The 16,821-nt window shown below is 36.9% G+C and overlaps 1 protein-coding gene across 1 annotated transcript in view; it reads right to left on the bottom strand.

Moving 5' to 3' along the window:
- MUC13 (mucin 13, cell surface associated) overlaps positions 1–11,002 on the bottom strand; it is a 28,142-nt gene extending 17,140 nt beyond the window's left edge. The window contains exons 1-3 of the mRNA XM_087711708.1: positions 10,924–11,002; positions 5,769–5,834; positions 1,587–1,697 (exon numbers count right to left, since the gene is read on the bottom strand). Of these exons, the coding sequence (XP_087567834.1) occupies positions 1,587–1,697; positions 5,769–5,834; positions 10,924–10,966 (220 nt within the window). The 5' untranslated portion in view covers positions 10,967–11,002. The remainder of the gene's footprint in view (positions 1–1,586; positions 1,698–5,768; positions 5,835–10,923) is intronic.
- Positions 11,003–16,821: the final 5,819 nt, after the last annotated feature.

The raw sequence follows: 16,821 nt of genomic DNA, 5'->3' as shown, positions 1-16,821 counted from the left end.
TTACAATTTAAAACCACAATAGATCAAGCCTGAATTAAAGACATCTTTTCAGGTTTTTTTTTTAAATGAAGTTATTCTATGGTTTACAGTAGATGTCATCCAAAAGGCACATTGACATTTCTTGGCCATCAGGCAGAGGTGATTCCTTCTTTGCAGCAAGACACACCCAATCCCAGCTTTCTCACTCTTTAAAATGTTGAATTATGTTCTTACAATTCACTCTAGGTTCAACAGTCTGAAAACGAGGCTGTTAACTATGGGGTGTGGCCCTTTATGCCAGATGTGATAGTCCAGTGGTCCCCAACCTTTCCAGCTTTGTCGACTGGCGGCGGCAGCAATAGTGGCAGTGGGGGGGGGGACTGGAAAGGTGAGGAGTGTGGATGTTTTCTGTGTGAACACCGCTTGCACAAATGCAGCTTTGCCTGCTGCTTGTGCGGCCCAGTTCCCAACGGGCCGTGGCCCAATACTGGCTCATGGACCAGGAGTTGGGGACCCCTGTGATAGTCAAATGCATTTTGAATTACTCAGTTATATGGAATCTTAATGAAGAATTCAGCTTTAATGGTAATATGAATGACTATTTTGTCATGGGTTCACATACATAATCAAAAGTCTCTAAGAGTAGGTGTCAGGCCTGCAGCTGGTTCCTTTTAGGATCTTTGTCCTGCCACACTCTATTAGTTTACTATGTTTTTTCATTAGTTGGCAATTGGGAGGGGGAATAGTAAGGAGTAGAATAGTAAGGAGTGTTGTTGTCAAAATAAAAAATTCCTTTCTAGAAGCCCATGGTCATCTTTTGTCTCTGCACCTCTGAGCCTGACTGGAACTGGATGGGTGGAACTGCCAGCGTGGCAGTGGAAGATTGGACCATGTGATGGACTTGTAGGTATGGGGGCAAGATCATGAACTTTCAACTGGGTGGAAAACCCAGGAAGCTTTCAAATTTGGGTTTTCCACAGATGTGCCAACATGTCTCTCTTAATATATTGGAAGTTTGAGGGAAGTTCTGCCTTGGACTCTGATTTAATTTTGGGTGATATTTGGAACACTGACAGTAGGCCTGTGTTCTTACAGCCCTTACTGCTGTCAGATTAGGGTTAGGAACTAGTGTTGGGGTTAGAGTTTACTGCTGAAAGATTAGGATTAGGAGTTAGGAATTAGGGGTGGGGTGGGGGTTTACTGATGACAGATTAGGTCTATATATCTCCTCCACCAGAAAGGCTTCAATACTATTGGCCTTGACTAAAATTGAATATTATCCCAAAGTATAAAAGAGATCTCTGGAGCTAGGAAAGAAATGGGAAACATTTGAAACTATTATTAATGATGGGCAGATGGATATTCCAGGTCAGTCTTATCTAGAGAAATATTATTTTATTCTTGGCCTGCCATTCTAAAAGCAAGCTTCCTGATATTTACTAATAATGGTTAAAGTTTTGGCTTATTAACTTTCCAAGATTCCATATGCTAACCCTATATCGGTAGTCCTTGACTTACAACATTTTGTTTAGTGACCATCTAAAATGATAATGGCACTGAAAAAAAGTGACTTGGGACCATTTTTCAAACTTATGATCACTACTCACCTAGCCTGCAAGTTGATTTATAGTAGAATCCATAAGGACACTGGTAGATAATCTTGCTGTAGAGCTGGAGACACGTAGCACCATAGGTAGAGTTCTGATCACAATAGGATTCTAAAGGAAAAACAAAAATAAAATAAATGTATTAATAAGGTTCATCATCATTTGCCTGGACGGGTTTGTTTTCTTAGGCTTTGTGCTGACTCTGCTGAACAGGGGAATCACTAGATCTTCTCCTGGGTAGCAAGAACCAAAAGTTTCACTTAGAGTGCTGCACACCAAGACAACTAGATACAAGAACAGTTTATTCCCAAACTCCATCACTCTGCTAAACATATAATTCATTCAACACTGTCAAACTATTCACTAAGGTTGCATTACTATTACTATTAGTCTTCTCATCATTCCTATCACCCGTCTTCTTCCACTTATGACTGCAGGACTGTAACTTTGTTGCCTGTATCCTTACAATTTATATTGATATTGATTGTTTTCTGATTGCTTATTTGTACCCTATGACTATCATTAAGTGCTGTACCTTATGATTCTTGACGAATGTATCTTGTCTTTTTATGAAACTGAGAGCATATGCACCAAAGACAAATTCCTTGTGTGTCCAATCACACTTGGCCAATAAAGAAATCTATTATGTCTGTTCTGTTCTATTCTATTCTTTTTTTAAATTTTTAATAAATTTTATTTTGTTTGTACAAACTTCACATCTTTGCAACACATTACATTTTTTTACCTATCTGTTGTGTCTGTTTTATCTATACCAATAAATCTTTTTAACTATGACTTCATATATTTGTGCATTTACAATATTTCATACATTTTTTTCATTCTATATATAATATTCTATATGTTCTATGTATAGTAGTTTTTACTACATTTATGTCATTTTGTAAAGTATATAATATATTAACTCTTTTTAACTATGACTTTATATGTTTGTGCATTTACATTATTTCATACTTTTTTTCATTCTAGATGTAATATTCTATATATTCTATGTGTAACAGTTTTTACTACATTTACGTCATTTTGTGTAATATTTATTTGCTATAGTCTATTTATCTATATTTCAGTCTTTTAATCCTTTTCAGGTTTTGTAGTTGTCTATTGTTTTGTTGATCTTTCTTCCTTTCTTTTTTGCTTTCCTGCTTTTCCCCTCCTTTCCTCTAGCCAATTGTACAATAAATCCCATTTAGAGTAGTATTCAGATTCGTCTTCCTCTTTTAGTTCTTTCGTGAGCCTATCCATCTCTGCACATTCCAATATTTTTTTAATTACATTTTCTTCTGTTGGTATATAATTATTTTTCCAGTTTTGTGCAAATATAATTCTCGCTGCTGTAACGATGTGTAAAATTAAGTATCTAATATTTTTTTCATAATTTCCTTTTATAATCCCTAACAAAAATAATTTGGGTTTTAGTGCAATTTGATGTGTAGTAATCTCCTCTAGCCAATCTTTTATTTTTTTCCAATACTTTTTCGCGGCTGTGCAGGTCCACCACATATGTTCCATGTTGTTTGTTGCATTTCCAGCAGATAGATGAACACTCCAGAAACATTTTTGCAATTCTCGCTGGTGGAAGGTGCCATCTGTAGAACATCTTGTACATGTTCTCTCTATAAGCCGTTGCCATTGTTAATTTGTAGTTTATTTCCCAAATTTTTCCCATTCCGCCAATTCTATACTATACCCAAAATTTATCACCCATGTTATCATTGTTTCTTTCACAGTTTCTTCTTCCATTTTAAATTTTAATAAGTAGTGATCTATTTTTAATCAATTTTTCTTCAGTTCCTTGTAAAATTTTATCCAGCTCTTGCGGCTCCTTATAGAATCCGTCTCTTTCCCTGTCTTTTTTATACCTTGCCTGTATTTTTAAATAGGGCCACCAGCCAATATCTATTCCCTTATCTTTCAATTCTTGCCTTGTTTTAGCCTTTCTTGGTTGTCTAAGATGTCTTTATATCTTATTAACTTGTTTATGTCCAATACATTCGGGTATATCAGAACTTCCATGGTGGATAGCAAGGTTGGGATTTTATTATAATGTTTTGTTTTGATTTTTAACCATGTTTGTAGTAGAGCTTTTCTAATTAAATGTTTTTGGAAATAGCTATGAATCTTGTCTTTCCCATCCCAGATAAAGGCGTGCCAACCCAATTCCAAATTATAACCTTCTATTGTTAATAATCTTCTGTTTTTTAAATTGATCCAGTCTTTTATCCAGGTGAGAGCTGCTGCTTGGTAATAAAGCTCCCAATCGGGAAGTTCGAATCCTCCTCTTTCTCTACTGTCTTGTAACAATTTTAATTTAATTCATGGCTTTTTCCCTGACCAAATAAACTGTGCAATTAATTTATTTAAATCTATGGGGAAAAAATTCCCTAGGCTAATCGGCACCACTTGAAATAAAAATAAAAAAATTGGTAGTATATTCATTTTAATGATGGCAATTCTTCCCATTAAGGATATTTGTAGTTTCCTCCAATTTTCCAGATCTTTCTTAATTTTCTGAATCGTTTTAACATAATTATCTTTTTTAATCGTTGAGCATTTCCCTGTCAGCCAAATTCCTAGATACTTTACTTTTTTTGCTATTTGCATTCCCATGTTTTCCTCTAATTCTTGCTCTTGTTTTTTACTAAAATTCTTCTTAATGATCTTTGTTTTGTTCTTATTAATTTTAAGACCCGCTACCTTACCGAATTCCTCTATTTTTTGGATTAATTTAATTCCTGATTTTAATGGATCCTCTAATATGAATACCATATCGTCCGCAAATGCCTGTGATTTATATTCCTCTTTTTTAATTGTTAATCCCTTTATTTCTTGATTGTTTCTAATTTCTGCTAGTAGAACTTCCAGTGAGAGGATAAATAATAAAGGTGATAAGGGAACCCTGTCTCACTCCTTTCTATATCTTAACGTCTTCTGTAGTGTCACAATTTATTATTATTTTTGCTGTCTGGGCCAAATTAATTGATTCTATCATTTTTATAAATTTTTCTCCAAATCTCATCATTTTTAACTGTGTGGTTATGAAATGCCAATTCAAGTTATCAAAGGCCTTCTGGGCATCTAAGAAGACCAGTGCAACTTGTTTTCCTGGATTCTCTTCATAATATTCTGGTGTATTTATAATTATCCTCATGTTGTTTTTTAATTGACGTTTTGGTAAGAAGCCGTTTTGATCTGTGTGGATAATTTCATTTAATATTTTTTAATTCACTCTGCCATTATTGAGTGCTTCATTAAATAAGTCCAAAATCACTGTCCAAAATCACTGTTTCTGTCTGCTCTTGCATGGCTTTATAAAATTCTACAGGTATACTGTCTGGGTCTGGTGTTTTATTATATTTTTGTCTCTTCAATGCTTCCTTTAATTCTATTACTGTGATTTTTTTTGTTTATCGTTTTTCTTGTCTCTTCTTCCATTTCATGTAGATTCCTTGTATTTAAGTATTGTTCGATATTGTCTTGTAATATATTTTCTTTGCTGTACAAATTCTCGAAAAATTTCTGTACTATTTTATTCTATTCTATTCGAATTAGCTTTGCTTAAGCAACCATCATGTCTGCAGGCTGACTTTTGCTGCTTATTTTATTTCTTTCATTTTATTTCCTCCTTATTCCTGCCTCCAGCTTTCACTCCACCTCCCTCTCTAAACCAGAGATTCGCTCTGGGACTTCATTTTACATTTTTGTCCTCTAAAGCACTTGGCAAACTAACAACCAAAGTGGTATGCAATGATTTTACTCTTTTAAAGTTGCAGTCAAGTTTTGGGAAATAAAGAAGATGCAGGGCATTTTTTGATCCTCTCCTGTTCTCTCACATAAAACCTGCACATTGTGTTCATACTAAGTCCAGTTCTAATTTCAAATATCGTATCCAAACGTTGGGCTATACTTCTTCAGCTATCAGCTAAGAATTCACTTGCCTTCACTAAAAACATGGCAGTCTATGTTAAAGGCTATTAAACATTATAATGAAAAGTAAATTCTCAAAAGGGAGAACACGTGCACTTTTGGTAATCCCCCCTGAATTATGCAAATCTATTTGACAATGAATGTTTTTGGGGAGAAGGGGGGAAAGCAACTTTATAGATAGTAGATTCATTCAGTAGACAACATAACTATGCAAGCCCCAGATAAATAACTCTTACTTACCAGCACTAAGCTCGGTGTTGTATGTCAAATAGTCAGTCATGGTTTGGGAGGATGGCCTTATATACCCTGATAAGAAAACATAAGGTATAGATATGTTTCGGATAAGAAGAGTGTTGAAAACAAAGAAAAGAATAAGTACTGTTGTTTTTGTTCAGTCGCTAAGTCATATCCAACTTTTTGTGACCCCGTCCTGGACATGCCCAAATTCATGTTCGTTGCATTGATGATACTGTCTAACCATCTCATCACTCTGCTGTCCCCTTTTCCTTTTGCTTTCCGTCTTTCCCAACATCAGGGTTTTTTCCAAGGAGTTGTCTCCACTTATTAAGTGTCCAAAGTATTTCAGCTATAGCTTTAGTATCTGTCCTTCCAAGGGACAGTCAGGGTTGACTTCCTTTAGGATTTTAATCTCCTTGCAAATGGCAGCAAAAAAACTTAAGAAGGGGGCTAGTGAATTTAACTCTTTCCTAACACCAAAACGTAATTGTCTTTTCTCTGTAATTATCTCTGTTTGCTGGCTCATCTCCTCTGTGTTTTGCTTCCTCTTTCCTTCTCTTCCCTTCCCTTCTCTGAGTAGCTCTTCCATTTCCTGTGGGTTCCATCTTTGTTAATTTGTTAATGGCAAAACTTTTAGGGACCAAGTGCCCAAACTGCAACCCAAAACCCACTTATTGATTGCAAAGTGCCAACATGGCAAATTTAACCTGAATAATGAGGTTTTACTTCATTATTAATGATAATAGGATTAATGATAATAAAATAATGACAAATAAGGCAGACTTCAGCTAATTGTTCTAAGAAAAACGTGAGAAATACACTTTTATGCCCTTTCATTTTTTTTCTGCTTTTATTGTTTAGCAACAATAAAAAAGAAAAACTTGTGTACTATCATTTTTCCCTTCCCCCTTTCTCTCTATCTCTTTTCTACCCTCTATCTATCTCTCTTTTTCTCCTTCTCTCCCTCCCTTCCTCTCTCTTTCTCTCTCTCTTTCCCTCCCTCCCTCTTTTTCTCTTTCTCTCCCTCCCTTCCTCTCTCTTTCTCTCTCTCTCTTTCCCTCCCTTCCTCTTTTTCTCTTTCTCTCCCTCCCTTCCTCTCTCTTTCTCTTTCCCTCTCTCCCTCTCTTTCCCTCCCTCTCTCTCTTTTTCTCTTTCTCTCCCTCCCTTCCTCTCTCTTTCCCTCCCTCCCCCTCTTTCCCTCCCTCCCGATCTTTCCCTCCCTCCCTCCATCCCTCTCTCTCTCCCCCCACCAGGGGAGAAACATGATGGAGTTGGCTGTGGTGACGGCTCATGTGCCCACAAAAAGGGCTCTGAGTGTCACCTCTGACACACCTGCCATAGGTTCACCCCACTGGCCTATGATATGGCTGCTTTTGTGTATAGCTAGTCCTTGATTTACAACTGTTTACTTATGACAAGGCAAAGTTGCAATGGCATTAAAAAAGTGACTTATGACCAACCTTCACACCTCTGACAATTGCAGTGCCCGTGGACATGTGATTATGATTCAAGCGCTGGGCAAGTGAGATATATTTATGAGGGTTGCAGCATCCCAGGTCCCTTGATAACTTTAAATGACTTTCCCAGCTGGCTTCAATGGGGCAAGCCAGATTCTGTGGTTGTTTTTTTAATGACCATGGAAAAAGGGCCATAAAATTGGGTGTAACCCACTTAACAACCACATTGCTTAGCACCAATTAAGAATAATTAGCTTTGCCCCATTTTACGACCTTTTTGCCATAGTTGTTAACCGAATTGCTGCATTTGTTAAGTGAATAATATGGCTGTTAAGTGAATCTGGCTTCCCCAAGAAAGAAAAAGAAGAAAGAGAAAAGAAATACCTAAAGCCCTGACTTCAAACCTTCATTACAATAGGTATAAATAAATTCAGTGAGTCTTTGCCATCTTTAAGTGTACAAACATCTCTTCATCCCATCTTCCATCTCTTATCTATGAACAAATTCATTAAAAAAACGTCTTTTCATCCTTATGTCAACAGAATATCCAAAATGGATAGCCAGAAGTAACGACATACTTATTTTAACATTGATCAAATAAACCAACTTTATAAACCTTCCTTTTACTTCTAACATTCTTAATCTTTAGTTTATTCAAATATTGCTGTAGGATTTTATTTCTCTTCATTTCTTCTTTATTCAATCACACAGGTTCTTTGAGGCTTTTATAAGCCTCATTTATAAATCCAGTAGGAAAAGAATATTCTCAGAAAAAATTCTCAGAGCCATCTTCAGTTTGCCATACTTACCCCAGGAGCCACATTATTGCATATTACTTGATTTCATTTTAGGAATTTTAATGTTATGTATTTCTAGCATATTTTATTGTGATTATAGGGTATTGTTGAATATGGCTATGGTTTACATACACCTGCAATTGGCAACAGATATAAATTTGAATACATAAAAATACCAATTTGTAGCTTAAATATATTTTGTGGATAACTAGCTCTTGGTAATATTCACATATTTTGTAGTTTCTATTTAACAGAATAGAGCCATTAAAATAGTTTAATCCAAACTCTTTTATGTTTATTTTCTGCCATATTTATTAATGTCTTGGTGGAAAACTATTACATTCAAAATGGCCGAGATAAGAGTGTTGGTATAAAAAGTGATGGTATAGCATTGTACAGATTATCAAATTATGAATTGTACATCTAGTAAAGTATTACTAGGCAACCGATGATCTCGTTTGCAAAGTGGTTTAATATGAGATATCTTAGTTGCACTTTGAATATTTTCAAGAGATTTAATACAGGTCTTAGGAAAGGGGACATTACCTATGGTATTACCGAGTTTGAAATTTTGATATTCTCAAGAGAGCTGTCTATGCACACTGGAACTACCTATATGATTAAAACAACATGTTTTTTCAAGACTGGGCAATTTCTTTAAAAAGTTTGAAAAATATTTCCAAATCTCCCCCTTCAACTATTGAAAAGCAATTAGCAAATAGATTTCAATTACTTCAAAATCATCCACCGTTATCTTACTCAGACAAGTAATGAAAATCTTCTCAAGCTAAAACCTTTTGATTTGCTGTTGTGAAAAATGTTTTTGAAATGGAATTATACCCCATACAAACACTAACACTATCAAATGTAAGAAAGTATTTGGTCCATCAACTATTGTGGGATTAAAAAATATTGTGATTTCGATAAATTATCTAATTTATAAATAAATTGTCTAATAGAAAATATTTGAACAAAAATTAGAATTTAACAATGTCAAGCTGGAAAAAATCTAAGTTTACACTTGATCTGAGTTAAAAGGTTAAGCTTAGTTCAGGTTGGATCCAAAGATGCCCTTTCCATTGTTTTGGATTCTTTTAATGAGAAAAAGGATGTTTTTCTTGTTCTGGAAAGTATTTTCCTAAGGGAAAGATAGGCTTCTTTGAAAAACAAGAGAATCGTGTGTTTTTTAACTAACACTAAGCCAACTAAAGATGGTTGGCTTGATATGTACAAGAAGATTTGCAGCTATATTCAATTAGTTGTTATTCCATAGTTTCTCCTGCCGCTGAGAGTAGAAAAATGGGGGGGGGGGTCCATGCAGCTTCCTTTTCAGAATTCCTGAAGGTTGTGCCATCAAAATTCAGTAATAAATTATTACTGAAAATTATTCCTCCCAATAATTTGGCTAATGTTCCATCAATCAGGCTGGGGGGACACAATTTATACCCCTCAGACAGGGTCCGCAACTTGGGAGTCCTCCTGGATCCACAGCTGAGTTTCGACCATCATTTGTCAGCTGTGACCAGGGGGGCATTTGCTCAGGTTCGCCTGATGCGCCAGTTGCGGCCCTACCTGAACCGGGAGGCGCTCACAACAGTCACTCGAGCCCTTGTGATCTCTAGGCTGGAATACTGCAACGTGCTCTACATGGGGCTGCCCTTGAAGAGCATCCGGCGACTTCAGCTAGTCCAGAATGCGGCCGCGCGAGTGATCGTGGGCGCACCACGGTTCGCCCACATAACACCGATCCTCCGTGAGCTGCGCTGGCTTCCTGTTGGTCTCCGGGTGCACTTCAAGGTCCTACTTACCACTCACAAAGCGCTCCATGGTAGTGGATCTGGCTATTTGAGAGACCGCCTTCTGCCAATTACCTCCCTGCGTCCCATCAGATCGCACAGGGTAGGCCTCCTCCGAATCCCATCCGCCAGTCAGTGCCGACTGGCGACTACGCGGAGGAGAGCCTTCTCAGTTGCAGCTCCGACGCTATGGAACAATCTCCCCGTGGAGATCCGCACCCTCACCACCGCCCAGGCCTTCCGCACGGCCCTTAAGATCTGGCTATCCCGTCAGGCCTGGGGATAAAAATCTTAGTTCGTCCCCTCCCGAATGATGAATGAATGTTGTGCTCTATTTTTTAATATTATGTATTGTCTTATGCTTTTTGTCTTTGTACCCCCTTCCCCGTGTTTTTGTAAGCCGCCCTGAGTCCCCTCAGGGAAAAGGGCGGCCTATAAATTATAATAAATCTACAAATCTACAAATCTACAAATTTCTAAATAGCACAGAGACAATTTTTCCCTTTCCCTCCTACATGGATTTAGGCTTTAGGCTTGTGGATTTAGGCTTTAGGCTTGTGGAAAACAATTTAAACGAAATCTCCGACATCATGAAATCCTGGAAAGAAAACTCAGAAAAATCTAATCACAAGCACTTAGATGACTTCTCAGTTTCATCTCCATAGGCTCTGCTTGCCGAGAAAATAACTTTAAACTTTTCAACTGTCAAAAATGTGGTCCACCCATGGTTTAAACTATCTGGAAAGCCCTGTCCATGGTCTGTTTGCCACTGGTTGTGCATACCAGGATCTTTGTTTTGCCACTCCCAAATAAGGCATACATCAGAAACCAAGCAACAAACCTTGACTCCTATTTTATATTGCTATCCGAGAAGTGATCCTGGTTCAGCCATAATGCTGATAAAAGAAGCAAGATGAAACAGGAGCAGTTCAACATTATTGGAGAGTATTCACCACTTATTGGAGATCATGATATCTGTAGATCAATGGCTAGTCAGATGTGGATCTCTCTATATTGAATCATTTGACTAATAATATAGTTTTAGTTTAGCTTTTATAAATGAAGTGAAGGATATTAATCAGAATTTCCAGAAAAGGTTGCCACTTACCAAGGGCGAGCCATAGCACACCGAAAAATATGAAGCTTTTCATAGCTGCAGTGTCCCCTTGCTAATCCTACAAGGAAATGCTTCACCTCCTTCAATTAGTGTCTTTTAGATCACTAGACTGAGGACAGAGTTCACATTTAAATTGACGTCAGAGCTACAGGTGGATCATAGCAGTTAATGTATGGCTAAAGAAGCCAACCTAAACTGTGAAGTACAGTAGATACTTAATATATTTCTTGATTTGATCCAAGCAGGTGCTTCAATAGATAATTCTAAACACAAGAATGTCAGTTAAGGAGTATAATTTAATTTGTGAACAAATTAGTTGTGAACAGAACCCAGGGCTGTTTCTTGTGTCCCAGTTCTACTTCTGTTCTTAGATTCTCCTCTCCTAATATGCTCACAAATGCTGTGGGATGCATTTAATGTCACCAGAAGTTCAATGGGCCAGTTACCTCACTCGTATGGAAGTTCAAATGCCCCTTGGTATTCATACAGGGGCAAGCTTGAGATTTCCCATCTCTCTGGAAAGAATTAATAGAAATGGGAATTGTTTCTAGTCCAACTTTTGCTTCAAAAGGGCTGAGGTGGTTCCAGAAGCCCAAAAGTCACAAAACTTCACATCCTTCTAGATCAGGGGTGTCAAACTCATGGCCCGCAGGCCAGATGTGTCACGCACTGGCCACACACACCTCGGTTTAGCAAAGGGGGGGGGAGTCACACTATGTCACATGATGACAGTGTGATTCCATGAGTTTGACACCCCTGTTCTAGCTGTATAAGTCTGGATTTTAGCAATCAAAACATATCTAACCAGAGTCTTTTTCTCTACTCTAAGCAACTACAACCATCAAACATTCAGTTAAGCAGTCATTAAGTCTCCATGAATTAAGGAAAACACCACAGGAGTTACTTCTGATTAATTTTTTCAAATACAATGTAGAGAATGAGTACTTTTTACATGTTTTGTGAGATTGTTTTCTTGTTCATTGGAGAATTCTGAAAGGACTCTGAATGCCATCTAAAAGATGACACAGCTTATTTTTATTGTTGCCAAGAGGCATAGTTTTCTCTCTTTTTTTGCAAGTTTTCCTTTCTTCAGGTGGATCGATCCTTGAAAAAAGATGTTCTCTACTAGAAGTCTTCTTCCAGATGCTGCTGAAAAGTTCACTCAACAACTTGGACCTTCATAATAAAATCTATCTGGAAATGGTGAAGGTTGGCATTTCAGTAACAGAGTAGAGTGTTCCAAAGCCCTCCAATGTTTTATTGTTTCACTGCTGTATTAAATACCACCCTATTTTCTTCCTTTTACCCAATATGAACAGTCCCTGGACTCAAGTCTTTCTCTACTTTTACTGCTTCTTCTTGCTGTCCTCCTTGGATTGCTCTCTTAGAATGGTTTAGATTTTGCGAATACAGTAGAACCTCTGATCATGAATGCTTCTGCCCATGATCAAATTGGGTTCTGATCAAAAAAATTCACAATTTTTCTCCACGGCTGATTTCTCCTTCCACACCATTTTTTTTGTAAGCACCAAATTTCTAAAATTAGGTTTGAGTCACGACAAAATCGGTTTGCGACCAAAGTTATGGAACGAATTATGGTTGTGACCAGAGGTTCTACTGTATTACTTAAGCTACTTGTTTCTCTTTCTTTCTCTTCCCATTATTTATAGAAAATAGTATGTGAAAAGAGGACTGGATTAATTTTCTTTATTCCTACCTCAATTTGAAGAAAGGAAAAATAGTGGTGACTGAATGCACCAGTGGGTGTACTTCGTTAATTACTGAAATAGATTTAAAGTGTTATTTTAAAGGTCAATACTTATTTTCTGATTTATAGGATATCCAATGTTAGAGATACTATTAGATTTTGGAAATTCAAACTTTTTGACATAAAATAGGTTGTGCCTATCCTCTTGGCTGTATTTTTTTAAAAAATGGATAAGAATTTGGATCCGCACTGATAATTGTCTAATATTTTTCCTGTATTGCAGACATAAACTATGAATAAACCCTGATTTCCATAATTTCCCCCCACCATCCACAGACACTTATTCTCAGTTCACTCTTTTTTATCTCTCCATATTCAATTTCTGATGATAAAAAGGGAAAAACAGGGAAGTATTTATAGGTACGGAGAGGGAAAATTCTGTTAGATTGACCTGTTCAGAACTCAAAAGCTTTTTCTTCAGTTCCAAAAAAGAGAACTCTGAAACTTCCCCTATCCCTGGGACTTCCTCCCCAGGACAATTAGATTGAAGTCTAGTGGGATGTTTTTAATTCCCTTGTTATGTGATCTTATTTACTTTTATGTGGCAATTTCATTTGATGGATAACATGAACTGTTATTTTAAAATACATATTATTCATATTAATATAATTATAGAGTGTTTGTGCATCTCTATGCCTTTTTAACTGAGGGATGAACTTATGAAGTTTTTGGAAGGCGATTTTATTCTGTTTATGCTTTGATCTCACCAATTTTCCCATTGTTTCTTGGCCTTTAACCAAGTAAGATAAGATTCTGGGTCGGTCATTGAGATCAGAGTTTTAGTCTTTCAAGCTGTCATGGTCCCATCGGAGATTAATCTATAGAGGAGGATGAGCGAGAGGTGAGGCCAGGAAGGTTGAGGGGGCAGCCTCATTGGTTTCGGAGGAACGCTGGGGGAAGCAGGACAAGGCAGCCCTGGGCCCCTTGGGCTTGGGACAGCTTGCCAGCAGGTAATAATAGAGGCAGGATGATCAAGAAAGTGCCTTGAGGCCATTGTGCTAACATCATTTTGCTGGACTACTCGCAGCCAAAGGCTACTGGAGGTGTGTCTCGGAATACTTTGCTCCAAAACTTGCCATAAACCTGGGCGTTTGGGGGAAAGTTGGAACAATAAAAGTTGGACTCATTCTGGAGGCCATCTTCAGGGAACATCTCTCTAGTACTCTAACTTCTCATTCTGATAGGGAGAATTTCCTGAGGCTTGGCTCCAGTACAAGTCCAAAGCTTGGAAGATGAAACCTCTGATCCTGGTAACTGACCCAGATTGGATCCTACACAATTACTTGTGATAAACGTTTGTTCAGCTGAGTCCATGATCCCAGTATAAATCATTATCAGAAGTGAAATGATCTTGGATGATTTGTGGGAAACAAAGGTGAAAAAAGAGCATAAACTAATTAATCCTTCAACCTCCTTCAGCTAAACTCATAGTTTGAATTACAAAGCACTGTTTTTACCAAGATTCTAGATGGTTAATAATAAGTAGAAATATCTGACACATACATTCAGAGAAAGTGAGATCTGAAGATTCGATCATTAATTCTCTACATAAAAGTTGGATTTGTGGGGAAATGATGCTCAGTTACGTAACAGATCTGGTCTTTAAAAGAAACAGGTTTTTCAACCTGTCTGCCTTATTGTCAAACAAATTCCTTGGAGTTTGTTGCTCATTAATTTGCACACCGTCTATCATGACAGCACATCTGTATATGAAGTTCTTTAAGACAGATGAAATAGTAGAAATAGTAGATGCACACTCCAGATGTTCAGTTGGGTGGACTCAAGCTGAGGCCATATGTTGAAAAAAGCCAGAAGATGATTGAAAATGCATAGAAATAATCAGATTTCAAAGAAATGCTGTGTAAATCTGAAACATATTTAATAATTAAGAGGGAACTCAGTTCCTTAAGAAGTATTTAGATATCCATATCTAAGGTATACCTAAAATACAGTTTCCTTTTGATTATTATGTTCATTATAACTAATTGAGCCCTCACTGATTTCAGTGGTTTACTCCAAGTATGATTCATCTGGTTCAAACTCAGAATGGTTACACTGGGTATGCATGGTATAAAAACAAACTATACTAACATGTATGTATGTATGTATGTATGTATGTATGTATGTATGTACGTATGTATGTACGTATGTATGTACGTATGTACATACGTACACACACACACACACACACACACACACAAAACACACGTATATAAAAATTAATTCCTTGTCTTAACATTCAATTTATCTATTTCCGGAACGATATTTCACAATCTGTTGCAACTTTTATTACGAGCTGCACTATTTTAAGCCACTAATGGATGATGAATTGAAGTTTACTTTAGTTAGGACCTTGGACTTTATGGATTATTGTAAACAGGTGTTCGAGTTCATTGACATTATTGTCATAGATGTAATAGACCTGAGCTTATACTATTAAATATTTTAGATTATAGAGCTGACCAGAGTCGCTTTGATTAGTAAGATTTAGATATATGATAGAGATAGATGATATATATATATATATATATATATATATATATATATATATATATATATATATATATATATATATATATATATATATATATATATAGAGAGAGAGAGAGAGAGAGAGAGAGAGAGAGAGAGAGATGATAGATACATTCATAGATACTGTAAATAGCTGATAGATGAGATAGATAATGATAGATTCATAGATAGATAGAGATAGATAGATAGGTAGATTGATGAGAGGGGGGGGATGGAGGGGGGGATGGACGGACAGAGGAAGGGAGGGAGGGAGAGACAGAAAAAGAATTAATTTGCTATTGCTTGTATTGTCCCCCACTGGAGATAAGTAATTTTAATTGAGTGTTGGATTGTCTTTTGAAGTAAATATCTATGGAATATTTTTAATACAATGGGTATGTTATTAGTACAGGTCAAATGACCATAGTAAGCTTGTTATCCACTTTCTTAATATAGAGTTGTTTGGATTTTCCCTTTAGGATTGAGAGGAAGTGTTTCAACCTTAAGGAGAAATTCATAACAGATTCTTTTTCTTCTTTCCTTCCTTCACAGCATTCACAACTTCTTTTTTTCAGATGCCACAAACACACACACACACACCTCAGAGGTTTGCTTAGTGGGGCAAGGGCAGGGTACGAGAAGTTTTGGATCCAAAGCCTTTGAAGGGTCTGGTGATAGTTAATGGACTGAGAGCTCCACCCCATGTGCATTTTGCTCCCTTCCTTTCCAACTTCGATGATTTTCAGTCAATTTTAATGTTAATACTATTTTAATATTTTAAGGTTTTATCTTGTCTTTACTTGGTTGTAAGCTACCTAGAGCCTCCTCTTGGTGGGATAGGCAGCATACAAATTTAATGAATAAATAACATAAAGTTATTCTTGCCTAAAGGGAAATATAGGCCAAGTTAACTTAGGACCTCAAAGCCTATTTTTGCTTCTGCTGTACAAACGTAGAATTACGTTTGCTTGACCTCTACACATTAAAAAAAGTTAGACGTTTACTGGTTATGAACAGATTATATACAGTGTGGAATCAGGCTTTGGCCTTAATAGCCTGTATGGAATGAAGTCTTCTCCAGAAGCACCAAGCTGAACAGGATTCTCTGGACAACTCCTAAAATTCAGTACTTTGGTGCAAAAATGAACTTATGGAATCAAGCAAACCAAACCTTACTCCAAAGTCTCTAGACAAAATGAAGTCAATGTTGATCTATGATAGGTCTATTTTGCTAAATGATTTCCAGCTTGTTCTAGACCAGGGATAAATTAAAGAATTGCACAGTAAGTATTTATGTTCAATCCTGAGATGGCATTACAGGTAGTCCTCGACCTATTATCATAGTTGAGTCAATATTTCTGTTGCTATGTGAGACATCTGTTAAGTGAGTTTTGCCCCATTTTGCAACCTTTCTCGCCACAGTTGTTAAAAAGAATCACTGCAGTTGATAAGTTAGTAGCATGGTTGTTAAGTGAATCTGCCTTTTCCATTCACTTTGCTTGTCAGGTCGTAAAAGGGATCACATGATCTTGGGACACTGCAATGGTCATAAGTATGAATCAAGTACCAAGCCTCTGAATTTTGATCATCAATTTTGAATTTTGATTGCA

The sequence above is a fragment of the Thamnophis sirtalis genome, unplaced genomic scaffold, assembly GCF_051295495.1.
Source record: "Thamnophis sirtalis isolate CommonGarterSnake01/CBP01778 unplaced genomic scaffold, rThaSir2_p1.2 scaffold_1, whole genome shotgun sequence".
NCBI classification, from domain to species: domain Eukaryota; kingdom Metazoa; phylum Chordata; class Lepidosauria; order Squamata; family Natricidae; genus Thamnophis; species Thamnophis sirtalis.
Note: the sequence above shows the minus strand (reverse complement) of the source record. Positions and strands in the feature narration are given on the sequence as shown.